This window comes from Chrysochloris asiatica, unplaced genomic scaffold (genome assembly GCF_000296735.1).
Source record: "Chrysochloris asiatica unplaced genomic scaffold, ChrAsi1.0 scaffold00042, whole genome shotgun sequence".
NCBI lineage: Eukaryota > Metazoa > Chordata > Mammalia > Afrosoricida > Chrysochloridae > Chrysochloris > Chrysochloris asiatica.
In genome coordinates, this window is record NW_006408560.1 from 11,552,748 (window position 1) to 11,578,870 (window position 26,123).

Here is a 26,123-nt window from a genome sequence, read left to right on the forward strand (position 1 = left end):
TGTGCATAGGGTCGCTATGAGTTGGTTCCGATTCGATGGCAACTAACAACAACAACAACAACTTGTAAGAACAGTCATTAAGAGAGACAGATATTGACTAGTCAGATTTCACAACAAAAACAATTGCATACATATGGAATTGAACTAGTATCAAGATATAGAAAGTGTAAAAATCAAAAGTATTGTTTTGATTTTTCAATTTGGAGCTATGTGTTTTCGTAAGGGATTTTAGTGCAGCTGTGACATCCATTAAAACCAAGTATCTAATCTAAGTAAACTGAAATGGATTTCTCTGAGTTACTGGAGGCAGGAAATTCCCTCAAGGGCAGAGAGTGGATTTCATCCATCATGCTAGTCCTAGCAGGAAGACAGTTTCTGGCACACAAATGTACTCTCTGAATACCTATCTGTTGAATGGAAGGATAAATAATGGCAGAAGAGGTACTCTGACCAGCCGGAAACAATTCAAAATACTGCATAAAATATGAAAACCCTCCTTTTAAAAGATGGACAAGCAAGTTACTTAGAAATATTCAGAGGCCAAATTGAAATAAAAACAAGAATCCAAAGAAGAGGAATTTTGAATCTGTCTTTTGCCTTAGGGTATTTGCTAAAGTTGGTGAAATTGACCTTCTAGTTCCGTGGCCTATCAAGGTGAAATCACAGAAAACAGAATCCAAGACCTTCTTTAGGCAATAAGTTAATTGGGAAAAACACACCGTGTATAGAGCAGTGAATTACTTAATATGACCTTTTTATTCATAGCCCTAAGGAACCTTGGTGGTACCATGGATTAAATATTGGGTAACTAACCACAGGTAGTTGTTCAAACCATTAGCCACTCCACAAGGAAAAAATGAGGCTGTCTGCTCACAGCCACCATGGGAGACACAGTTAGTGTCATGACTGGTTAAAAAAAAAAAAGACTGGCGAGTGGAAGCATAACTGATCTTCTCGTCATAGGAATCTGCCTTGGGTTGTTGGTCTTGATTCTCCTTTCCCCTTGGGAAGTTAAAGGAGGTCAGGCACCACCACCACATTTGCACACTGTATTGACCATATTTTCTAGCTTCTGTAATATGATGTTTTAACATCCACCAATGTCTGCTATACCTAGATAAGAAGATTCCTTAGCTTACCCTTTGGTAAATTCTCTAAGCCCAAAGTGTGAGTGTCAAATAGAGCTAACTAATAAAACCCCGCATGCTCTGACTCTTTTCCCATGCAAACTACAATAAGTGCTTGTCCACAGTCATGATTCATCTTTGCCTTGGACTGCTCCAGGGATTTTCCCTGAGTGGCAATCCTGAGCTGTAAATAAACTGTTTAATGTTTTGAGCCTTCCTCTCTTGACCTTATCGTACCTCAAACGTTACTATTCTATCACAAGAACTGATATTTTAAAAGGCTTATCTGCAATGTGAGAGTGAATAGGAGATAAATCTACCCATGTAAAGACTCAAAGAGAACATTTTTTTAAATCAGGATACTAAGTGAAAGAGGAAAAGAGAAACTACTTCCCTATCATTTAACCACAAGTTAGTCATCTCTCAGTTATGCATCCAGAATTCACAAGGGTGGTTCAAAACCTCTTCAAATTAATCATTCTGTTTTTATGTAGCTCCAGTAAGGAGTATTCCCAAGTATGTGGTGGAAATAAACTTCCCCCAGAATAACTCAAGTTCAACACAGAGACCTCAAAAAATTTTCACAAACAAAGTTTCTAGAAATATGAGTTCACTATCAAAATCACAAAACACAAGGAAACCAACACCAGAAGCAAGAGTTAGAGGAAGCAAAGACCAGAATTAGCCCTCAAAAGACTCCAATATAGGAATACTACAGTGATAGAATATAAAATAACTATGTGTGATATGTTTAAACAATAAGATTTGTTGTTGTTGTTGTTGTTGTTGTTAATAGCAAATCTGTATAGGGTTTCTGAGGAGCAGCTAGAACACTTGAACTGCTGACCTTGAAGTTCAAACTGACTTTACAGTCCAGTGCATTGACCCACAACACCACAGAGACTCTAACAATAAGATAAAGAATTGAAAATATTAGTAAAGACCAAGAGTCTATAAAAAAAAAAAAAATACCAAGGATAAGCACTGGACCTCAAGGTCAGCAGTTCAAACTCACCAGCTGCTCCTTGGAAATGCAATGAGTCAAAATACTTACTGATGAAGATTCAAAACCATAACTTTTGTAATGGGTTGCACCTCAATGTAAAGAAAACAAAAATCCTCACCACTGGACCAATAAAAAACATGAAAAAGAAAGAAAAGATTAAAATGGTCAAAGACTTCATTTCACTTGGATCCACCATCAACACTCATGGAAGCAGCAGTCAAGAAATCAAATGACATATTGCATTAGGCAAATCTGCTGCACAAGTATTCAAAAGCAAAAATGTCAGTTTGAAGACAAAGGTGGGCCTGACCCAAACCATGGTATTTTCAACAGCCTCATATGCGTAAGAAAGTTGGACAATAAATTAGGAAGACCGTAGAGGAATTGATACATTTGAGCTATGGTGGTGGAGGAGAATATTAAAAGTACCATGGACTGCTAGAAGAACAAACAAATCTGTGTTGGAAGAAACACAACCAGAAGTCACTTCATCTCTCATACTGTCAGGAGGCACTAGTCCCTGGAGAAGGTTATCATGCTAGGTAAAGTGGAAGGTCAGCGAAAAGAGGAAGACTCACAACCGGATGAATTGGCTAGCTTAACTATTGTTAGGATGGCACAGGATTTGTTTTGTTCTGTTGTGTGTAAGGTTGCTATGAGTTAGAACCGACTCTGCAGCAGCTAACAACAACAACAACATGAGTCAAAACCAACTCAAAGCCACTTAACAACAACAATATTTAAAGAACCAAAAATAGAAATACAATGGAGATAAAATAAAAATGCAATAATTAAAATTTAAAACTCAATGAATGGGTTTAGCCACAAATTGGATATAACTAAAGAGATAATTAGTGAGCCAGAAAAGATTAGTGAACCAGGAAGGTGTACAAAAAGACAAGATGAAAAACATAAAAGAAAGTTTAAGACACTTGGAAGAGAGTGAAACACTCTACTATGTATTTATTCTGAGTTTTAGAAGGCGAAGACAGGCAAGAAGAGGGAGAGAATAGAGCCAAGTGGATATTTACGCAGGCAATGCTAAGAATTGTTCAGAATTGAGGAAAAAGACCAATCCACAGATTCAGGAAGAGGAATGAGTCCCAAGCAAGTTAAATACAAAGAAATCCAACCCTTGAGACATGATAATGAGACTTCAGAAAAATAAAGATAAAAATAATATCTTAAAAGTTGTTGCTGTTGCTGCTACTGCTGTTATTAAGTGCCATCAAGTCAGTTCCAACTCACAGGCACCTTGTATATGGTTTCCAAGGAGTGGCTGGTGAGTTTGAACCACAGGCCTTTCGGTTCAAACCGACCTTGCAGTCCAGTGCTTATCCTATAGTACACATGAGGACTCCATCTTAAAAGCAGTCAGAGAGAAAAGAGCAGTTACTATAAAGGAATAAAAATTAGACAGATGCTGACTTCCTAATAGCAATAATAGAACAGAGAAGAAAGTAGAAGAATAACTTCAAAGAGCAGTGAGAAAATAGCTCATTTTCAACCCAGCAAACATACATTTAAAAACAAGGGTGGAATAAGGAGAAACAAAACCTGAGAGAATTTGCAACCAAAGAATAAGAAAAGGTTTAAGGATGAACTTCAAACATAAAAAATACTGAGGGGCAAATGTGTAGATAAATTTCAATATATATTAACTTCATGAAATGATGATGATGATGGCTTGTGGACAAAACAAAGAAAAATAGCTTAGATGCTTGACCAAAAAAGTGGATAAGTAAGGAGTGGTGATCAGAATTAAGTCATTGTAAGGTCTTTATTTGTTCAAGAGAAGAGAAAAATATTGAATTACTTTCTATTTTAATGACTTCAATTTGCATATGAATATATTTAGAATGTTGTTGTTGTTAAAGTGCCATAGAGTAGGTTCCAACTCATGGCAACCCTGTTTAAGATTTTTAAGGAGCAGTTCATGGGTTTCAACCATCAACCTCACAGTCAGCAGTCCAGTATTTATCCTACAGTGCCACACCAGGAGTCTACTAAAAGAATAGGAATAGAACATAAACTTCCAGATTAATAAGAAAGGAAAATGGAATGGAAAAATATTACTTCAATTAATCTATAAGAAATTCAATAAAGATTAAAAAAAAGGGGGGGGGACATAGTAAAGGTAGAAAAATAGAAAATATAAAATAAGATGTAGGAATAAGAATAATACAGTAATTGCATTTGCAAGAATTATAATTACAATATATATGAGCGAATTCATTGTTCAAACTAAGGAGAGTTCCTGGATCAAATCATTTTAATCCATATATGTGCTGTTTGCAAAATGATACAGGAAGATTTATTTAAAACTATATGCCATGCAAATATTATCCAAACAAAAGCTAGATAATATAAAATATTTTAAGACATTATTAGAGATTAAAATATCACTTGTTAGATGCCATCGAGTCGGTACCGAGTCATAGCGACCTTATGCACAGCAGAACCAAACACTATCGGATCCAGGTTCTGGCAGTCGTTCCTAATCTATACTGTGACCTTAATAAAGCACTTCTGTTCTCTGTTCTAGTCTTCTCACAAGTGAGTAGGGATAATATATAACACACAAAAAAAATCTTCTGAGGTTCAAAAGAGACGATAAATATAAAAGTACCTTGTTAAAATAAAAGTTGGTGTATAAAATGTAGGCATGCTGTTGTGGCACTATGGGATAAGTACTGAACATCTAATCACAAGGTTAGCAGTTAAAACTCACCGGCTGCTCTTTGGAAACCCTACACAGGTTCACTTAGAGTCAAAACTAATTCAATGGCACCAAACAACAACAATACAAACGTAAAGTGTGGTATTATTCTTGGCAATTCCAGATTTGCTTGGTACAGAACAGTGACTCAGAGTCTTAAATGGCCACCACCACCCCCTTTGGTGGGGCGGGAGGGCACCAGCAACAGCTTATAGAAATGGCAGTGTTGTTACTGTTTCCATTTCACTAGATATAAAGATGATTTGGTTGTATTAATGTCAATCACACAGGGGTTAGGACTTGATCCCCATGGGGAGTACAGAGCCATTCCTACCTCTGACCTTCCAGTAAACTGGACAAGACATGGAGTCCCCAATCCTCCTCTAAATTCAGACCACTCCTCTACAGAGTGAGTTCATGGGATTCAATTCCTACTTTAAATCAGCTGGACACAAAAAGCAATAAAAAGTGGCCAGTCTGTACACCAGATTACTGCTTCTCCCACCAAAAAAGAGAAATGGCTCCCCAAGCAAACACAAGCTTTGCTATTGGTTTGTTTGCTTCTTTTTTTTTAATCCATATTCCTGCTCCCCTACACTATTACCAGGAAGCACAAGCTGACAGAGGCAGGCCTGTTTATTTAGCATGTGGACCGTGCACTTTGTGGCTACTCCCATAAAGAGTTACAGCCTTGGAGACCCCGTGTTGCTTTTTTGTGTCAGTTCATAGTGACCGTGTTCATAGGGTTACCAAGGAGTGGCTGGTGAGTTTGAACCAACGACTTGTGGTTCAAACCGATCTTGCAGTCCAGTGCTTTATGCCATAGCACCACACCAGGACTCCTAGAGACCCTATACAAGGTCAGGTCGCTATTAGTTGGAACTGATTCCACCACACATAACTTCCACCACTTCATTCCCTAGCCCACCCACTCACCAGAGCTCCCTGGTCTCTGCTGTCTTCAGAAGATTTGTATATTGAATATGTTCTTTTCCCTCACTCAACAAGTAAGACTACAACTGATAAGTAAGTGCCTCTACCCACACAGCAGTGGGTCTTCACCCTCTGAAGCAATACTCTCTCCTTGGGGAGCACTGATCTGTACACGCATCTTCTTGCCCCTGAGAGAGGGCTGGGGGAGGGGAAGTGTTCAGATTCTATTACAAAACCCTTCGTTGCCCTGCTCATAGCAGGTATATCTTAAACGAAGTCAAAACTGATCATTTTATTTTTTTTAATTAATTTGTTTTTTGGATGACTACTGGTTACCAAATGATCCCTCTACCCTTGCATTTCGGGGCGTCCACGTCCTGTCTCTCTAAACATGAGAAGGGCTCCCTACCTAACAACCAGGCTGGGGCCCCATCAACAGCACTTCCACCTTGAAGCCTTCTCCAAGGATTCAAGAAACTAACCCTGACTCAGAGCCCTGCTATCTGTCCACACGAGGGCGCTCGCTTCGCGCCCCAAACTATTGTCCACTAGGGGGAGGACTCTTCCAATGGTAGCTAAATAAAGCTAAGGCTTCGACGCAGACGAGGAGATCTCACAAGGAAGAGGTCAGAACTGGATGAGGAAGGGTTCCGATAAGGTGAGGCTCCCTGCCCTTTTCGAAGGGTGCTCAATCCTCACTCCATAAAGTGGGAAGACGACTTACCTAAGTCTACAAAGTTGGGTCCTAAAGTAAGCAAAGAGATTGAGAGGAGAAGAATCATGGGATGTGAGACTGAGACCTCTTCCCCATGAGCCTAGAAAGAAATTTGCCCACCTCAGAAGAGGCACAGGAAAGGAGAGTTGAGGCAAAAGCATCATGGCCCTGAAGCAAAGCTTACTCCCTTTCTTTCCTTCTCCCTCTCCTTCCAGCCTGAAAACACTCATTGAGACAATGGACAACCATGTAGACAATTAGTCATCTTCTAGTGGGGGGTGGAGGTGCTGAGGACCAGGTTAAGCTCCAGTGGGATAACTAAGTGATTCATTCTGCTGTGTCTGCAGTACCAGGTTGGGTCAATATTGACTGAAAGACTTAAAGCTGTGTTTGGCCCAGTCCCAAGGGCCCTAACCCAGCCCCATTTGTAATCACCCCATTGGTTGATTACTTATTCCTGCAGCTGCCACCTCCTCAGACCACCCACCCCCAATAAAAAGTCTCTGAGGTGTAGGCACAGACTCCTAAAATGTGCTGTCTCTGCCTTCAGCTGAAGCATGGGCAGCCAGAGTGAACTCAGTCATAGCACCTTCATTGGTCTCAAATCTGCTGGAACCAGGGCCTTGGAGATTTTTAATGTGCCCTCCCTGCCCATACTTTACTGTGGTGAGAAAATGGGCCAGCCCTGCCCCAGGGCCCATCTGGCCCTCCCCCTCTCACCACACCCTGAGCAAACCTCTACTCTTCCCAGAACCTGCAGGGACTCTATCTCTGTCCTACTTCTTTTTGGGGCCCCAATTCCCATGAAAGCCCACCAAGGACCATTTCCTTCTCTAAGTTTGCCCCAGAACCCTCTCTGCTAGGGACCTTTTGAACTTTTTCTTAACATGGCCATCACCTGGGAGGGAAGAAGGGGTGGTATCTTTTTCTAATTCACCTGGTGAACTAGCAGCAGTATTGTCCATCATTTTGTGGACGCTCCCACCACTCTTCCTGGAAGTCACTCCCAGAGATTGACTCTGAGTAAACCTTCTGGCTGACACCATGCAGAAAACGAAAACAGAAATCATTGGAACACCAGGACATACGTGTAGACTTGACCAAAAGAAATATATATTTATTGTACAATTATCCGCCACTGAATTTGACGGGCACAGACCCCCTAGAGTGTGTGTTCACCTTTACAGTTTATTTTCAGCCTGTGAGGACCTCATTGTAGATCATAGCCAATGCCCCCAAGAAGGTGACATATTCCTGGAAGTTCACCTCCTGGTCCTGGTTCCGGTCCAGGTCGCTCATCAGCCTTACAATTTCAGCATCCTGCAGCTTCTAATATGTTAGAACGGGAAATCCATTAGTGGTAAAAACTCTGAATTCTTTCCCTTCCCAGTGCCTCCAGGGACTTCCCTCCAGCCGGGCTCCCAGGCAGTCCTCTCTCATACAAGTGACTCTGTGCTCACTTGTCACTAAGGGTCCATCTTAGTGCACCCTTGGGTTAGCTTGAGTTTACTTCTCCTGGCTCCTGCTCCTTACTCAGGGGAAAGAATGCCCAGCCGAGTGTTCTCCACCCCCTTAGGAGAATGGGTCCACCACTTTGGAAGGGACCAGGGCCCCAAGTGTGGATAAATGTGAACCTGACACACAGAGCATAGCACTCTCCTAATTCTGTTTCTAAAGGGCAAGAGATTGGTGCACGGGGAGAAGGTCCACTCACCGAGCCGATGGTGAGCTCCTTCTGGATTAGCTCCTTCAACTCCTTCTTGTTCAGGGTGTTCTTGTTACCCTCTTTGCCAGAGTATTTGTGGAAGATGGCCACTAAGAGGCCAATGGCCTGGTCCAGGGGGCATGCCATGGTTGAGGGCTGGGCTTAGAGCTGGGGACAGAGGAGTTGGTCAGTGCCCCGAAGACCAGGCTATAGACAACATGAACTTCTCACTCACCTACACACTCCAAGAATTCTGACCCCAGTGCACACATACACTTACACACACACTCACTCACTCCCTTTGACCACTCTACTTAAACCACTGAGGCTTGGGTCACAGGCAGATGACATCAGTTGAAAGCCTGGGATGTGAGGAAGAGGAAAGGGGAGGGTCTAGGGCCAAGAAAGAGACAAGAGCTCTGAGCGGGCCCAGAGTAAAAAGGCGAAGTGGATTTCAAGCAGTAAATTGTGCTTTGGACACAGCAGAGACCTATCCTTCAGGGGTTCCAGAAAAAGCTGGGGACTCCGAGGGGGAAAACAGGGGACTACATACATAGCATGTACGCACAACCTCTTGGGGCTATACACAGTGGCGCTGACACACTCGCAGACACACCCTTCTGCACCCCATAATGGCACCCTCAGGGGAGCCGCCCATCCGGATGCCTGAGCCCAAGGCTAGCCCAGCAGACACTCCCGGCGGCTCCGGACTCTCCCCACCCCTCAGAGGCTCCACAGATGGGTACAGTTTGTATCCTGGCGTCACTCGCAGCCCACCGAGCCCACCGCCACCGAGCTGGGGAGGGAATGGCAGCGCTCCTGGCCCGAGGGCTGGTCTCCCCAGTGAGAACTCACCGTACAGATGCTGCAAAGCGTGAAGGAGCGGTGGAGGGGTTGGGCCGTGTCGCAGTTACGCCGGTCTTATAGCGGGCCGTGTCCAGGAGGCTGGCCCAGCCAAAGCCCACCCCGCGCTAGCGGCCCGCCCTGCGTCCACCCCACCCTGCAACTTTCCACTCCTCCTGCCCCGGGGCAGTTCTGGGTTGGAGCGTGGATGGTGGAACCTAGTGGAAGAATTGTGGAGACCTCTGCGAGTAGAGTAAACCCAGAACTTCCCCGGATCCCGAGCTCTGTTTTGCGGTGGTGGCACGGGATGGAGCGGAAGAGGGCACCACCGAGATGGCGATATTCTGTTGGTGCTTCTTCCTCAGCTAGTGGCGCCAGTATGGAAGAGTGGAGGGAAGAGGAGTTGGAGAGTGGATACGGGTGCCCTCCACACTGGCGCTGCTCTTTGGGGATACACACATGGTCTGGATCGGGTAGAGGGGGGCAATCAGTGGTCCAGCCGATATGATTTAAAGGCTATCTCGAAGCACTCATCCCCACCGAAAAATCCCTTCCACCATGCCACCCCTAGAGCCTCTTGCCCATTACTGTGCACACTTGCCTGAACCAAGCTCTGTGAGCATTTCTGGTTATTTACCCTTGTATGAAAAGGTCTTTCAGACCCTCTTCTGAAAAAAAGAGTCTGATAGAGGCAGTTGGGGAAAGAGCAAGAAACACCAGATCCCAGAGCTGATGGGAGTGCTGAGGGGAAAAATGAAGAAGAGAGAAAGTAACTGGCAGATTTCCAGGGTGACCTCACAAGCGCTAAAGACAGGTCAAACCGGCTAGCCTATCACTATCCCCAAGATCCCCACCCCCAACCACCCTCATTGCCCTTACTCCAAGCACTTTCCCTCATCTTCCTCTGCATCTTTGCAGAGTTGGACAGAAGCCTGGTCATCCACTTTCCCATTTTGCATGAGGACAAATTAATCCAGGACAAGCTCAGTGACCACGGCACTCAGGAAGAACAAAAAGAGAGTGGGAGACACCCAGAAGCTGGCTTAGCCCCGTCAAAGAAAAGCCCCACCCCTCCTACCAAGGTGGACAAAACCCACTGCCATTGAGTTGATTCTAACTGGAAGCAAGACACCTTCAAAAGCAAGCTCCAGACACCTGGGATAGAAAATCTTTATTTCCTCAACTGGAAGGAGGTTGGAGCAGGGTCCATCTGCAAGGAAGTAAAGGGTCTGTGTGAGGAGCTGCAAAGGCTAGGAACGTGAAGTGACACTAAGGCAGGACGAGCCCTGTCATTTGTTGTCCTCCAAGAAGAAGTCATTGTAGGCCATGCACAACGTGGTCAGGAATACCGAGTACTCCTTGAAGTCGATCTCCTGGTCACTGTTTTTGTCCAGGTTCTTCATCAAGTCATCGATGGCGCTCTCCTTCATCTTCTGAAAGGGTCAGGTAGAGGGAGAGCTTAGCAACCCCTGCCTGCCCTGCTTGACCACTGCATAGCCCCATTCCACCCCCAGGAAGGCAGCTCTGGGGGGATCCCCAGCTGATTAAGCAGCACTATGGGCACCCCAACTCCCAGAGACTTCCCCACAGCCCAGGATCTGGCTAACTAGGGCTCTGTGACTTGCCTCCCGAATCTCAATAAATTACACTAGTTACCCTTCACCTCACCACCTTCTATCATCCAAAAATATAGATTTTATATCAACACCTATTACAAATGGTACTAATTACATGACTCTGAGGATTATCCAAGTCTCTGACTTTTTCTTTCTCCTTTTTAAGGGATAATTGAGAATTGACTCAGAGATGGAGAATTGACTCAGACAAGATATGAGAACAGTGCCTGGAAGCTAAGAAGACACTCATCACTCTGAAGCTTTCAGGAGGCATTGTCTCTGTCTGGTTTCCTGCCATCCCACCCACCTGGAGACAAGGCCTTGAGGTGGAACAGAAAAAAAATACAGACAGGCACATCCTGCCTTCAGCTCCAGGTTTTCCACAGGAGACAGAAATGTGGGGACATACAGAGATGGAAACAGCTCACTGTGGCATGATTCGTGTCCCCAGCCTGGGCTCCTATTGTAGCCAGACCCTCCCCCAGGTCTCTGTCTCCCTATAATTAACTCCTGTAGGACCCATGGTCCCATCCATTGCCCTCATTAACTCCAGGATGCAGAGAGCCTGTTGGGAAGTCCAGAGAGCAAGCTTAATGACACCCATACCTGCTTCAGTCCCTGGCCCATAGAAGACGCATGCCCTAGGGAGCGTCTCTCTGAGGAGGCTCACCAGAGCTCAGAATATGAGGTGACAGGAGAGCTTCCAGGCTGAATTTTAAAGGGAAAAGGGAGGGTGGTACTTAAGCATGGCCAGAAATTCTAACTAAACCTCTCATTAGCCAAGTGTCCTTGACCATGTTATAGCAGTATAATGTATCTGTTACAGGTTGAATTGTGTCCTTCCAAAATATATAATAAAATATAAACTGTATGCCTGTAGATTTAATGCTGTTTGGAAATAGGATTTTCTTGGCTGTATTAGCTCATACCCAAGTAAGTCCTGGTGTGACACTGTGGCCTAATGAGGTAGACTACAAAGTCGGTTTGAACCTCAAGGTCAGCGGTTCAAGCTCATCAGCCACTCCTTGGAAACCCTATACAGAGTTGCTGTGGGTCAGAACCAACTCAATGGCACTTAACAATAACAACAACTCATGTAAGGGGTGTTTTTGATCTAAAGTCTGAGGGGTTTTGTTTTGTTTTGTTTTGTTTTGTTTTGTTTTTAAAAAAAAAAAAAAGGCAAATCAGATACAGAAACACTCTCTCACATGGGAGAAAACAGATGCCATGTGAGGATTGTCAAAGAACTCAGGAACACCCAGGGCTACTGGCAAGGAAGAAATTGACACAACTAAGACCCAGATTTGGACTTTTATCCTTCAGAACTGGGAGAAAATGAATCTTCTGAAGATGTCATCTTTGTGTTACAGCAGGCTAGGTAACTAAAACATTATCTGAGCATTGATTTTCAAAACTATAAAAGTAATATAATGTCTACCTCACAGGCCTCCCTCTCTGTCAGCACTTCTCTCCCACCATCTCCGTCTGGTTACAATCAGTTCTGTTGTTTTCTTGCCCTGTGCTCACTAATTAGTAGGACTGTCTTTTTGGTTTTCATGCCAACATTTGAGAGACCTAGATGTGCCTGGCACACAGAGGAGACTCAGGCAGGGTCCTTGCTTTGGGGTTGTACCATTCCACCTAGCTGTCCTGGATCCCTCCATACCCCATGATCCCTTGCACACATTCTGCTCCCACTGAGCAGTCTAGTATCACCAGCCTGGGCTCCTTGCACTCCTTCCTCTAAACCCTCCTCCTTCCCAGGGAAACCCTGATCCAAGCTTATAGCACAGAGACCTGAGCTATATTGGCTCATTATGGCCCCTTTCTTCTTCCTCTGTCTCTCTTCACACTAGCTTAGATTCAAGAACCCTGCAAGAAGGAATGCTGGATCTTTATGGCAGCAGAGGTTGAGCTTCCTTCCTCATAGGGAGAAACCCCTAAATGTGGGATTGGACTTTCCTCTTTTTTTGTCTCTTCACCCACAGGAAGCACTCAGATTTTGGAATAAGGGGAGGAGACAGTCACTTACCTCCCCAAGGCACAGTTCCTTTTTAATCAGCTCCTTTAGTTCCCTCCTACTCAGGGTCAGTTTGCTGCCCTCTCTTCCCGAATATTTATGGAAAGTGGTGACCAGGGTGGTCAAGGCCTTCTCCAGCGGAGTCTCCATCACAGTTTTTAACTCTGGAGAGTGATGGAAAGATCACATTCTTCAGGGAGCCAGGTCTTGTGCTTTGCCATATCATCAGCCCACACACACTGCCCTCCCTGTAGAGTCCAGAGGCTAGAACCCACGGTAAGACTAAGATTCACCAATGACTGAACTTAACTGCATCAGCACAAGCTATGGCAAGACCAAGGCAAATTTTGGAGCAGCTACAGCAATGAGACTAGCCAGCCGCTAATGGAGGCTACAGACTCTCCTGTTTAGGAGCTATTTCAACAAAGGGCCTAGGGCAGAGAAATGATACAGTGACCTCCCTAAAAAGAACTGGTGGTAGATGTTGGTGAGTATAAAAGGTCAAGATTTTCTCTCTGCCCCATCAAGCTTGGGCACTGCTTTCCAGAGGCAGTCCCCACCCTGCTCACCCTCCTTTGCCCTAGTGCCTGAATGACCTGACATTTGGGAGTGTCTAATTACAGAAGTGGGGGACAGGGTGAAAATAGAGTTCAGGGGTTGGAGGGGGTTGGGGTAGAGATAGAACATGGAGATAAGATTCAGCAGGAAGCCTGGGAGAGGCAATTGGACTTGTCAAACTGGTTTCCAATTTCAGGACCCAGAAAACTGCACACACATGGACCAGCCAAGAGGCCCACAGATGGGCATAATGGCATCTCCAGGATCATTTTGAGACCTGGATCCAGAAGTTGGGCCTAAATGGGGCCTTCAATTCCACCAGCACAGCTACCACCACCGAAGGGAAGATGCAACTGTGACTCAGACTTGAAAGTCACTTCCTCCTTACAGAGGAAGAAGGCAACACCCAAAGAACTTGGGGGTTACAGGTAAATCCTTTGGAGGAAACTGAGCAAGAAAGAAGGTGCTCACCCCTAGCCCAAAACACATCCACAGTTCTTGACCTGCACCTATCATTTACTGCCCACCACCCGCATGTCGCTATAGTTTAAGTACTCAACCACTAGGTCAGTTTGACCCATAATATTGGCGGTTCAGATGCACCAGCTGCTCCGTGGAAACCCTATACAGGGTTGCTATGAGTCAGAACTGACTCAAAGGTACTTAACAACAACAACCCAAAAACCTCACAGAGACTCAAACAGAAATACAGTCAGAGGCAGGGGACTCTGGCAACCAACAGGAGCATCCTGGCTAGTTCTGATCCCCACCTGTACCCTCCAATGCAGGAAAGTTCTAATAACCATAGTCCCACAAACTCCACTTACTTCTCTCTAATCGCATGCCAGCTCAGCAGGTCAGGTTTCTCATTGCAGAGAACACATAGCTCTTCCCCCTCCAACCTCATCACTCAGCTGGCCCCACCAGATAAAAGGAGATAAGAAGGAAAGACTCACCAAAGGAAAAAGCAAAGCCTAAGACTATCAGCAGCAGAAATTGACTCCCCCCCACCCCCCCTGCTCTTTACCTTTATTCCCTTGCTCCAGTCCCCAGGAAACCAGAGACAAGAAAGAGCCAATGAGAAGGAGTCAGGGACATGTGGAGGCCCAGGTTACAGCCTCCTGGGATGGAAGCAAAGAGAAACCCCCTCTACCAATCTCATCTTCCTTGTTTATAAACAGAGAGGATGGGGACACACTGAATTCATCATGACACACACATCTTCAGTTCCAGAAACGTTTTCCAGTCCAAATATCAGAACTCACAATCTGATGAGACAATTGGGCATAACAAGGGAAGTCTAAGATGCCTGGGGGGGGAGGGAACCCTAAGCAATTGTGTGTATTTCTCTCCATTTCCTAGACCACAATTGGGACACTCCACTCAACCTCCCAAGCACTCCAAGAACAGAGCAGACACATTTGGAGCTGGGGGTCCGTAGAGGAAGATGTTTCCTGCTAAGGGCATTGTCAAGGTTATTGGCTACCTCAAAGCCCAAGGTTTTTAAGGTGTTTTAAAATAAATGTTTTCTTCTAAACGTCACTGATATTCATGGGAAAAAAACTGTTGGAGAGCCTTGGAATGGAAGACTAAAAAACAGAAATTGAGGAGAAAATCCAGGACAGAGAAGGTTTAGGAAGCCAGTGATGGGGTGGAGTATAGGTTTAGGGTGCAATCATGAATTAGGAAGGGAAAAAAGAGATTTGCTTGCATCCCAGACAGTTTACCAGCAAAGAGGCCAAGTAGGAGAACATAACAATGTTAGGGTTTTAGCAACCAAGGATGGCTGCCCCATCACTCTAGCCTGGCTGAATCCCTGCCACTGACCCCCACTCTACCTTCATCCCCAGCTGGCAGGGCCAGACAGGCAGCAAGGGCTCACTGCTAAGCAACAGGAGTTTCCAAGTACAGAGTTGTGAAGGAGAAGGCTCAGGGGAGAGCACGCCCAGGAAAGATGGGCAGCTGTGAGGGTGGGAAGAGCAGTGGGGAGGGAGAAGAAGGGGGAGAAAGCAAACTTTTTTCCTGGACCAAAATTCTACCCAACTCTCTGTGGCAAAACTCTGAGGGAACATCTGAGTCACCAACCACACACTTCTGAAACTTAAAACAGGAAAACAGAGTGTGATGAGTGGAATGAGGAAAAGCATGAGTAATCAAGGGGTCAAAATCCTGTCTCTGAACTTGACCTCTACTCATCTCTTCCTTCAAGTTCCCCCTATTATCAGGAATGATCATGATATCTTGTTATGCCCAGAATTCAGGGTCCCCAATGACCACCCAGGAGCCGTCACCAATGTAAATACACAAGGGTTGTTTATTCAAACTCGAGCCAGGTCTCTAACGTTATCCGACACAGCGGAATAGGGAAAGAGCCTCGAACTTTTTGTCTACAGGGTTTTTATAGAGTTTTTAAACAGCTCAGGTTTCTCAGCTTTACAATCTTTGGATTGGTTAACAATTGGCAAACTATGAGATGTTACAGTTTAATTGGTCAGGACTGGTGGTCTTTGTTCTTAGGCTAGGGTAAAGGAAAACATCTGGCCTCTGGCCTTGAGCTGCCTGGCTATATATTATTTTCTTAGAGCTAGAGGAAGTGCTAAAGCTTATATATGAAATGGATTCTTCTCTTTGGTCCTACAATCTCACTTCAATCCAACCCACTGCACACTGGAAGCCACTGCCTTTAACCTACCTACCCTAAGCAAAGCAACATCCTGCCTAATATTTGGGGGGGGGGGGATCTCAATTTCATGTATCAGATCATATGTCTGTAATTTTGTCTCAAAAACTATGGTCACTTCCTCACCATCTTCATCACTCCCAGCTTAGCCACCAGCCTCCAGTCACCCTTTCCAAGATCCTTGTCCTTCTCTGAAAGCACATGATCCCTAATTGGTAACAGATCTCATCCCTTGGGCCTTTGGGGCAGGGACAGAGGATTAGAGAATGTCATATATTCTCATGCTGCTATAAAGCTGCCCTGTCTCCCTCCATATTACCCTCCCTGACTCAACCATGGGTTGTTGTTGTTAAGTGCCATTGAGTTGGTTCCCACTCATAGCAACCCTATATAGCCCTATATAGGGTTTCCAAGGCTGTAAATCTTTACAGGAGCAGAGAGCCTCATCTTTCTCCCACAGAGCAGCTGGTAGTTTTGAACTGCTGACCTTAAGATTCACAGCCCAATTCCTAACCACTACGCTACAAGAGCTCCTACTGTGGGTAGCAAAGGATTAATCCATTCCTGTAGTTTGGAGTCAGTGGATTTTAAATGTCAAGCCTGAGAGCCAGCCCACTTCCCCATCCAACTCCAGCTCAGGGCAGAAGCAGACTTATTCCTCACACTCTGGCCTCATTCATCCCTGTCTATGACCCAAGCTTATTACCTTCCCCCTTCCTCATCCTCAGGGCACCCAAACTCTTTTCCAGACTCCAACCAGGAGCATATGTGACCTTCAAATCTTTCCCAGCCTCAGTTAGAGGTTCTGCCAGAAGCAAGCAAGGTGGGAGGGAAGAGTGGACTGGTGGCTAATTTCCCACAGCGGGGCATTCCAAGCTTCTGGTGGTCCCTTTCCTTGTCCATAGTTCCTCCAGAGTTCAACTCTGTCCCAGAGTCAACACACACATACTCAGTCACCCCACTTCCTTGAATTACCTTCACTAGTATGATCCCCACAAAACTGAAGCTCAATTCCTCATGAAACCTCACATCCCTGGCATCCTCCTCAACCCCAAGAGTCTCTCAGACCAGCAGCCTCAAGTTTCAAAAAATCTTTATTGAATTTGCTCAGCATCATGCACATGTCTGGAGGAGCCAGGGTGAGTTACCATCCCCACTGCTAGCAGGGGAGACCCTAGCTAGAAGAGCCCCCCACCATATACGAGGAGCATTCATTTCTTCCGGGGCTGTTTATCAGGGAAGCCTTCAAAGAATTCGTTACACATCATGGCGATGCAGGACAGGAAGACAGAGTACTCCTGGAAATCCACCTCATTGTCCTTGTTGCTGTCCAAGTTGCTCATCAGCTTCTGGAATGCAGCTTCATCGGTTCTTTTCTAGAGAAAGAAGAAGCTACAGGTAGAAAACTGAAGCCCAGCATTAGAGAGGAGACTAGAACCAGGATTCCACTTCTAACTCAGAGCTTCCCAGTCTTTGGAACTCCAGCCTTCAGGGCTAATGTTACAGCAGGAGAAAGAAGAGTTGGAGGAAGAAGACTTTGCTGAGAACCTGGGGGCTGTCAAACAAAATCTGGGGCCACAGCATCTTCTCTCATGGTTGTCTTAAGAATCCAATTAATTTTGCTTAAGGGGCATTGAGTTTACATTAATGATGGTGGAATAACTTTTAAAAGGATAGCAAGAATGGTTTCACAGCTTGAAGAATGTCATTGAACCATACATGCAGGCATTGTTGAATTGACTATGTTTCATTGTGTGTATTTTTACTACCAAAAAAAATCAAACTGAAAAACAAAAACAAAAAAAAACCCAGCTAGGTAGTGGTTATAAAAGCACTATATAAACTATATAAAATTTGATAAAAATGGAAGCTGTTATCATTTGAGGGAAGGTCTATAGGGGTGTGAAACTCAAAGATTGTCCACTGCTAGGGTGGTAGCCAGACTCAGTCTCTGTTCAGATCTCAGTTTTGTGCATTGACTGCCTTGGGAAGTCATTTAGCCTGTTTGAGCTTCAGTCTTCCCGCCAGTTAGGTTATGCAGTAAGTGCAGAACATTTGGCCCATCACCTACCTGTTCATTCTGTGTGTTTCTGCCTGGGCCAGCGAGGGGACCTGTTCACTGTGCTTTTACGCTAGATGTTTGATACGCACTCTGCCCCATCTCCCACTTCCCAATTCCAGTGATAGATACTAATCATAGCTAATGGTCTATAAAAGATTCATGCATTCCAAGGCTTTGTTCTTTCTCTGAGGGGACCCCTATAGGGACATCCTCCCAGGCAAACCCCACTCACCCCCAAGAAACTAGGAAGCTCCCGGGTCAGCAGCTCCTTTAGCTCCGACTTGTTGAGCTTGAACTTGTCACCCTCCTTGCCCGAGTATTTGTGGAAGGTGGACACCATCACATCCAGGGCCTTTTCCAGGGGGTGTGCCATGGTGGCAGTCAGGATCTAGGGGTGGGGTCACAGAGGCACCCTTACGTACCCCACCCAGCTATGTACTCTACTCCACTCTCCTCCCCTTAAGGGTCCCTTGATGAGTCTCAGCTCCCACAATGGGCAGAACCCAAGAAAATGGGCTCAGCTCCTGGGGTGGAGGTGGGAATGTGGCGCAGGAAACAAATGCTTTGTGCAGCAAACAGACATAAGACCCACTGCCCTGGCTCTGAAGATTTAGGCCAAGCTCCCTGGGCCTCCCTCGGGCAGTGCCTCAGCAAAGCTTTTTCCACAGCCTGCTGGGTCCTTCCCACGCCCACAGTCATTCCGCCCCAGCCCATTCTTCTAGCTCCCAGTGCTGGGCGCGGCCCCTGGAAGCCTGCCCTAGGCCCTGCAGCGGAAAAAAACTAGAGGTCTTTTGCTTGGTGTAGGGTGGGGCAGGGCAAGGTGGCACAACAGGGAGTGAGGGGAAGGAGGAGAGATCTAGGACTACATGGCTCCTTGCAGGGCTCACGGGACACCACTAGACAGAAGCCCACAGTTATTTAATGCCTCCACTGCTTACCACACCCAAGTGTGCACAGATAGTCTCATGCAACCCAGCCAACACATGCCAATGTGAATTCACAGGGTCACACACACACCACACACACTGCAGCAACAGCATATGCACACCCCAGCATCTCAACACAAGTGCAGTCACCAGCACACCTCTTTCAGTGCATTTGTTTTCCTCTCTCTTACACCCACACAAACATATACATCCCAGCCCAGAGTCTTCACATCAGGATCTCACATCTGGATCTACTTAGCACATCTGGCCCCTACCCACTTCCCCTTCTCCATACGCAGAGCCTCAGCCTGAAAACCCCTTGCATGCCAGTCAGGCACCCACAACTCACCAGACCAAGAGAGAGGAAGTGCTGAGAAGAGACAGAGGGCTGGGGAGAGAGAAAAATGGGGGAAGCCCAGCGGTTTGACCTATTTATACCCAGGCCAGGCCCTGCCCATGACAGGGGATAGGGGAGAGAGAAGACAGCCCTCCTGCTGTGGGCCGATGTGGTAAGTGCTGCGGTCCCCTCATCCAGCACAGCCTGGAAGTCAAGTTTCCACGCCACCCACCTCGACCACCAGTAGGCATAGAGGGCGAACAGGCACAGTGGACATAGGCAGAGACGTCTATGGATGGGCACCACCCAGCATATAGATAGAGCTCAGCCCACATTTTAGGAGGGAGGACGGAGGAATCGTCTAGCCCAACATATGGAGGGCAGGGTCGGAATTGTCCCACCAGGCAGCAGGAAAGCTAGGGATTGTGGGATACCCAGAAACCAAGGGAGAAAAGCTCAAGGCCCAGGGCTGCTGGAACTACTCCGTCAACCCTTTTCTCCTCCCAAAGGGGGCTCTGCCAAGTTGAGTGAAGTGGGGGCCAGAGAGTCAGAGGTCAGGAGGGGGAGTGGGATAGTCCAAAGGAGGCTCTGAGCACACCTCAGGTATATCTGTAGAGAAAGGTCTTAAGTGAGGTAGTGATGATGTGAAGGAGTGGAGATCAGGCACAGGGGGTGGTGTGCAGGGATAAATTGAAGGGGAGTACCCTAGTGGTTGTCAAGGACTTCATTCTTCTTGTATCAACTATCAACACTCACAGAAGCAGCAATCAAGACATCAACTGCCGTATTGCATTAGGCAAATCTGCTGCAAAAGACCTTTTAAAGTGTTGAAGACCAAAGATGTCAGCTTGAGGACTAAGGTGCGCCTGACCCAAGCCATGGTATTTTCAGTAACCTCATATGCATGCGAAAGCTGGACAGTGAATAAGGAAGACCATAGAAGAATTAATGCTTTTGAGTTATAGTGTTGGAGGAGAATATTGAAAGTGCCATGGGCTGCCAAAAGAACCAATAGATCCGTTTTGGAAGCAGTGCAGCCAGAGTGCTCCTTGGAGGCCAAGATGGCCAAACTTCATCTCTCATACTTCGGACATATTGTCAGGAGGGACCAGTCACTGGAGAAGGATATCATGTTTGGTAGGGTGGAGGGTCAAGAGAACAAGAGGAAGACCCCTAACGAGATGGATTGGCCAAGTGGCAGCATTGATGGACTCAAGCGTGGCAACAGTAGTGAGGTTGGCCCAGGACCGAGCAGTGTTTCATTCTGTTGTACATAAGGTCACTATGGGTCAGTACTGACTCGATGGCACCTAACAACAACAACCCTAGTGGCATAGTGGGATATGTGTTGGGCTGTTAACCACGTGGTCAGCAGTTCAAATCCACCAGCCACTTCATGTGAGAACGGTAAGGCTTTCTGCTCCCACAGAGATTTATAGCCTCAGAAACCCTATTCAGAGTCGCTATGAGTTGATGGCACACAACAACAATAACAACAGGTGTACTGTCAGGAGGGGAGTTTAGAGTTCCGATATGTGTCAGGAATGAAGAATCTAGGTTGGGGTGGAGAACTAGAGGTGAAATGGTATAAAATGGGGAAGTCAGGGATCAAAATTAATGTACTAGGGTGGGATATAAACTCAGGGATGGACTCTCCTCAAGGTATACCTTCCTCTTCAACTCAAGCCATCCCTTTCAAGCTGGAGTAGACACCATAGACACATTAATCCTTTTACTGCTGCCCTCTGGGCTCCCACAGCCAGGGCATGGGAAAAAAACACCCCTCCCAATGCCCCATACACCACCATCCCCAGCCCCTCCCTTCTCTTCAGAACATCTAGTAAGGAGACTAAGCCAAGTTCAATTCTGTGGTCCCCAAGGAACCTTAGGCTGCCCTCCCACCTTCCATGACAACCAAAGGCAACTTTTCCATCAAAATGTCCAGAGCGAGAGAGATCTTCTCAGGTCCTTTCAGGACTGAACCTGTGTGTGACCCTGTCCCTTCTACTGGACTCTTCAGCCCATTTCATTTCTGTGGGATCTGAAACTACCCTTAGGATCCATTGGTAGCTCAGGGCTCCTCCCCTCAGCCTCCTTTCCTCGGCTGGAAAAGACCAGGGAGGAGCAAAGAAACAGCTCAGCCGGGCTCTGTTCCAAGGCCCCATCATGTCCTGTCAGAAGAATCAAACAAAGCCCAGCTGACACCAGTTCTTTATTAGGAGTTATAGGGCCTTTCCCACCCATGGTCTCCTTGGTGCCCACATTCTGCTGGGCCTCAGCTTCCTCAAAACAGATCCCGTCTCTTCCCACCCTAGCTCACAGGCCACAGAGAGGAGGCACAGGCCTCAGAGAATAGGGTGGGACCCCTCGCTAGCTGTACATCCTTAGGAAGATCCCCTCACTTCTCTGGGCCTCCTGGGTAAAATGAGTTGACATATCAGGAGTGAAGCTAGGAGATTCCAGATTGAAAGTACTGGGGAGAATGAAGGGAAGGGTGTGGTAACCTGCCCAGGACCACCAAAGGGATAGAGATGAAGCCCCTTCAGGCCAGCCTATCTCTCTGGAGCAGACTACTGGGAACAAGGGGGCTTCGGGGGGCAGTCCTTGAAGTACTCATGGCAGTAGAGACACAGGCTGGTGAGTGAGCGCACATACTCCTCAAAGTCCACCTCACAGTCCTTGTTGGTGTCCAGAACACTCATGAACTTATTGTAGTCACACTCCCGACACTCCGTCTGTGCAGGGGCAAGTGGAGGAGGGTCAAAGAGCTTCACACATTCCTTTCCTCTGTCCCCTCCTACAACATTTCACTCCATTCCAATCCACACCCCTTCTGAGGGTCAACTGCCACTTACCTGTTCTGATAAATACACCCCTTTCAATCCCTCCCCCAAATCCTCATTTTCAGATTCTTTATTGAATACCTATTTACTACTGAGTGCACAGTTTGTGCCACCTCATAGTGATCTCATTCAATCATTGTCTTCCCATTTTACATATGATGAAACTAAGGTTCCTGTCTTGTCAGTCTACTTCCTTTTAACCTCCATGCAATCTAGCCTCTACCTGCTCCTGCTGTCCTGCTATGCTCATGCTTGTCCCCAGGTCTCTCCTTACAGAGATCAAGCTCCCTATTAGATGGGGGAGGCAGGCAAGCCCCCTGGTGCTCACCGGAGTCCAAGTGGGCATCTCCTTCTGCAGCAGCTCCTTGAGCTCTGATTGGCAGAGCTTGTGCTTGTCCCCGCCGCGCCCCGCATACTCCTGGAAGGTAAGCACGATGGCAGCCACCGCCTGCTCCAGGGGTCTAGTCATTTTCACTGTCACAGAACAAAGGAGTGAGTCTGAGGCCCAGGCCAGACTTCCTGCTCACAGTGCCTTCCAGGGTCCCCAGAGACTACTCCCAGATTGTCTTAGTTTCCCCCAGGCTTCAGGCTACCAGCTTGATCACTATTGGCCCTGGATGGGAGCCACATCTCACTGAAGACCCCTGAAGGACAAAGTTTCTCTCCTAGCCTTCCACTCACCCCACCACCTCCACCACCAGGGTGGTCCCTGAGGACTCTCCGATTCTTTCCCACTCTTTCTCAGTCCCCAACACCCAGAAACGGTGTGAAGTAGCCCATGGTTTTGGAAGTCTTCTCCCTCAGGACCCCAGAGTTCCTTCCCCAGGAACTTGTACAAGGAGACCCTCACCCAAGTCCTCAGGCCCTTGAAAAAGCTGGGCAATAGCAGGGAGAATTGAGTCTGAGAGGACCCCTGTCACCTTGACACCACTTTCCTGATGGTCCCACCTCCCTCAAACTCAAGGAAACTCTATCCAAAGGGAAAAGTTCTAGAGTCATCTCTGCCTCTCTCTAACTGTGATAAGGGGTCTTTTATCCTTACTGAAACACAGCAAGTGCCTTATTTGTACAATGGGGTTAATCCCACCTCCCAGGCCTAGTCAGGGACCTGACCTAGGTTGTCAGCACCAGCATTTACCAACCCTTGGCCTGCCCACCTTGAGTCCATCCTTCTGACTCAGGAATCTTGAGATAGAAGGCACTGTTTGGTTAGAGGGGAGGCCTTTCCTGGATTTATCCACCTCTGCCAATTCTGTTGTCCCCTATCACCACCCTTCCGGGAGAAGGCCTCCAGCCCGGGGAAACCCTGAGGCGGCAGGAAGGCAAGAGTTGTTTCCATGTGAGCCCTATGACTCACTTCTGGCTGTCCCAGGAGATGGGAGCCCTTTGACGCAGAAAGCAAGGCTTTCTCCTTAATGATTGCATCTCTGTGGGCCCCAAGGATGGCTGGGAGGCAATGATGGTGCTAAAAACTGCCCAGGCTGTAACACTATGGTTGAAGCAGGGTGTTCAGGAGCCCAGGAAAGAAAGCAGTCAAGATTCCAGGGCCTAAGGGACCCTCAGAGGTGCTTAGCATGCCCTCCTGGGTTCCCGCCAGCCTGTCCCATGCCACCACTGTTGCTGTTTCAGAAGCTGAGTTCCTGAAGACTAGCTGGAAGTCCTCTCTTCCCTGGGCAGCTCTGGTCTGTCTCAACCCACTCCCAAAAATGAAGCAAAGAAGCAAGGAGGAAGGAGCTGGAGTAACTGAAGGCAACACCTACATTTCTAGCCCATTGGCCCCACCCGAGTCAGATCACAACTCTGCACACCACCTAGCCAGAACTTCCCCAAAGCCCCACAGTGACCAAGAGAACCCCCAAGTCTACATATCTGACACCCCTCATCCCATTAATCCTTATTGTGGTCATCCTTCTGACCCCATGCCCAGACCACAAGGCAGGATACAGGCAGGTGATTGGGGATCTCCTAAGTTTCCCAACAACCTAACCAGGGTAGGACCAAAGCAGCTGGCACTCACCACTGGGTTGATGTCTCAGCTATAGGAACCTAGACACAGGGTATCCCTATTTGTAGCCTCCCAAGGGAGGAAGAGAGTAATTATGGGGGGCCCAACTAGGTCAGTGCTGAGGAAGCCCCAGAAACTCCCTGCCTTGTTCCTCAGTAGCTTCTATTACAGCCCCACCCACCCACCTGTCCACGCACACATCAAAGGCCTCAAACACCACCACCAACCCCCATTCGTTCCCTCTTTGACCTCCCCCAGAGTCTGGAGCTGGGTGCCGCCTCCTGCTCATTTCCTTCTAACATGGTTTGGAGGACATAGTTTGGGCTGGTCCATATATTCATCCTCCTAACTCTTCATCCTGAGGAGGCATCACCAGAATACGAAGTGAAAACATACCTAATGTCACTGAACTGGCCCACCACAGGGGCTCTTTAGGAGCATCTGGTTGAGCCCTTCCACTTACAGATGAGAGGGTTGAGACCTGTGAGCTGCCCAACCTGCCTAATCCCTAGATCACTTCTTCCATGCTTTTCAGTTGTGAGATGCTCATGTCCCTGGGGAAAAAAATATGTGTGGGATTGCTCTGATACATAAAATAAAGACATGTTCCTTTTAGGGTACTTCAAGACATTTGACTTGAGCATTTTGCCCTCCCGCACCTCACCTAGTGCTACAAATGAATCTGGGCTGGTATAAATGAGTCTAGAGTTCCCCGAGGGCTGTTTCTTTCCTTTCCTGCTCTGTTAGGCACCAAGGCAACTTTCCTTGCCATCCCATGGGAGTGGGGTGGGGTTTCCTCTGGCTTTTACTCTTTGGGGTTCTGGAACTATCGGGGTCTCTCACTCTTCTCCCAGTTGAGTCCTGAGCTCACTCCACTCTGATAATCCTCAAAGTAAAAGACCTAGTTGCCCTGGTTTGGCCAGTGTCTTCAGGGCACAAGGGGCACTGGTGTCTGGCTCACCCCATGGATTCAGTTTCCATTCTCTAATTGGAGCATACTCATTTCTTAGGGCCTTGTCAGCACTTCAATGCTTCCAAAGACTTTTAAATTCTATCTGGCAATTGTAGTGTTTTTCAGCTGTTCGTTTCCAGAAATGGAAATCCTTTCGTCAATTCCTAAACCCGTTTCCCAGAAAGAGAAGCCAGGACCCAGAAGCATGTGGGAAGGTGGAGAGGAATTGCCCCTAGGCTTCTGAAAAAGCTTTTTATGAGACCTTGACCTCACTCCTGGTTCACAGCACCCAAACCTTGCCTATACCATCATCTTCTTGAAGACTCAGCCACATGTGGGTGATGGGAATGAATAGTGAGGGAGGGGCAAAGAGAGGGAGAACTGTGATTAACCCTGTTTTATAGCTAAGGAATTATGGGAGTGAGTGGGGGGGTGGTATGTAGAGAACAAAGGATGGTCAGCAGAATTGGGAAACCGTGGGACCAATAATTAATTCAAATCTAGGTCAAGCACTGTTCCTGACTATGAGATCCCAACACTGCCCCCAGCTACCTCCCTTAAGCAGTTTATATAACTTTCGGGTTCTCATTTTCCTCATCTGTCAATAATGGAGGATAACAAAGCAACTACTTCATAGAAACATACAAAGCTCATAGAATGAATAATACCCAGCACATAGTAAGGGTTCAACACATGCTGAGAAGTTGGTAACTTCTCCAAGGTCATGTAACTAATACGTGGCAGGCCTAAGCCCCATTCACTGTTCATATCAATATTTGTTGTTAAATGAGGACATGCAGAAAGGGACTCTAGGCTCATGGAAAGAGAGGGATTGAGTATTGGTGGTCAGGAGGCAGGCTTGCAGAATATGCCCTTTGGCTTTACTATTCCTGAGTGCTTTTGTGTACATCCCTCTACCCCCACCCCCACCCCCAAGAAAAGAGGAAATGGAAGCAAATACTGTTGAATGATGATGCATGGAGGAGATTGTAATCATTTCAATGAAACAATGAGTATAAAATCAATGTTCTTCCATGTAAACTATCACTCAATTCACAATTAAAGCTTTTTAAAAA

The 26,123-nt window shown here is 46.7% G+C and overlaps 4 protein-coding genes across 4 annotated transcripts; all 4 read right to left on the reverse strand.

Moving 5' to 3' along the window:
- Positions 1–7,596: 7,596 nt before the first annotated feature.
- Positions 7,597–8,367, reverse strand: S100A6 (S100 calcium binding protein A6). The gene is made up of 2 exons (XM_006861460.1): positions 8,215–8,367; positions 7,597–7,829 (listed from the first exon to the last, which is right to left on the reverse strand). Exons 1-2 carry the CDS (start codon positions 8,350–8,352, stop codon positions 7,695–7,697), a joined length of 273 nt encoding a protein of 90 aa, XP_006861522.1. The 5' UTR covers positions 8,353–8,367; the 3' UTR covers positions 7,597–7,694.
- Positions 8,368–10,337: 1,970 nt separating this feature from the next.
- On the reverse strand, positions 10,338–12,840 carry S100A5 (S100 calcium binding protein A5). Its single transcript, XM_006861461.1, has 2 exons — positions 12,697–12,840; positions 10,338–10,478 (listed from the first exon to the last, which is right to left on the reverse strand). Exons 1-2 carry the CDS (start codon positions 12,832–12,834, stop codon positions 10,338–10,340), a joined length of 279 nt encoding a protein of 92 aa, XP_006861523.1. The 5' UTR covers positions 12,835–12,840.
- Positions 12,841–17,004: 4,164 nt separating this feature from the next.
- S100A4 (S100 calcium binding protein A4) lies at positions 17,005–18,366 on the reverse strand. The gene is made up of 2 exons (XM_006861462.1): positions 18,217–18,366; positions 17,005–17,298 (listed from the first exon to the last, which is right to left on the reverse strand). The coding sequence occupies exons 1-2, from the start codon at positions 18,355–18,357 to the stop codon at positions 17,134–17,136; spliced, it is 306 nt and encodes a 101-aa protein (XP_006861524.1). The 5' UTR covers positions 18,358–18,366; the 3' UTR covers positions 17,005–17,133.
- A 3,451-nt stretch (positions 18,367–21,817) lies between these two features.
- S100A3 (S100 calcium binding protein A3) lies at positions 21,818–22,559 on the reverse strand. Its single transcript, XM_006861463.1, has 2 exons — positions 22,419–22,559; positions 21,818–21,982 (listed from the first exon to the last, which is right to left on the reverse strand). Exons 1-2 carry the CDS (start codon positions 22,557–22,559, stop codon positions 21,818–21,820), a joined length of 306 nt encoding a protein of 101 aa, XP_006861525.1.
- Positions 22,560–26,123: the final 3,564 nt, after the last annotated feature.

What these genes read in the sequence shown, in the direction of transcription:
- S100A6 (XM_006861460.1), bottom strand. Translation starts at nt 8,352, where the DNA reads ATGGCATGCCCCCTGGACCAGGCCATTGGCCTCTTAGTGGCCATCTTC. An exon ending in AGGAGCTCACCATCGGCTCG is followed by an intron (nt 7,830 to 8,214) that starts GTGAGTGGACCT and finishes CTAACATATTAG; the next exon opens with AAGCTGCAGGATGCTGAAAT.
- S100A5 (XM_006861461.1), bottom strand. Translation starts at nt 12,834, where the DNA reads ATGGAGACTCCGCTGGAGAAGGCCTTGACCACCCTGGTCACCACTTTC. An exon ending in AGGAACTGTGCCTTGGGGAG is followed by an intron (nt 10,479 to 12,696) that starts GTAAGTGACTGT and finishes CCCTTTCAGAAG; the next exon opens with ATGAAGGAGAGCGCCATCGA.
- S100A4 (XM_006861462.1), bottom strand. Translation starts at nt 18,357, where the DNA reads ATGGCACACCCCCTGGAAAAGGCCCTGGATGTGATGGTGTCCACCTTC. An exon ending in AGCTTCCTAGTTTCTTGGGG is followed by an intron (nt 17,299 to 18,216) that starts GTGAGTGGGGTT and finishes TTCTTTCTCTAG; the next exon opens with AAAAGAACCGATGAAGCTGC.
- S100A3 (XM_006861463.1), bottom strand. Translation starts at nt 22,559, where the DNA reads ATGACTAGACCCCTGGAGCAGGCGGTGGCTGCCATCGTGCTTACCTTC. An exon ending in AGATGCCCACTTGGACTCCG is followed by an intron (nt 21,983 to 22,418) that starts GTGAGCACCAGG and finishes GCCCCTGCACAG; the next exon opens with ACGGAGTGTCGGGAGTGTGA.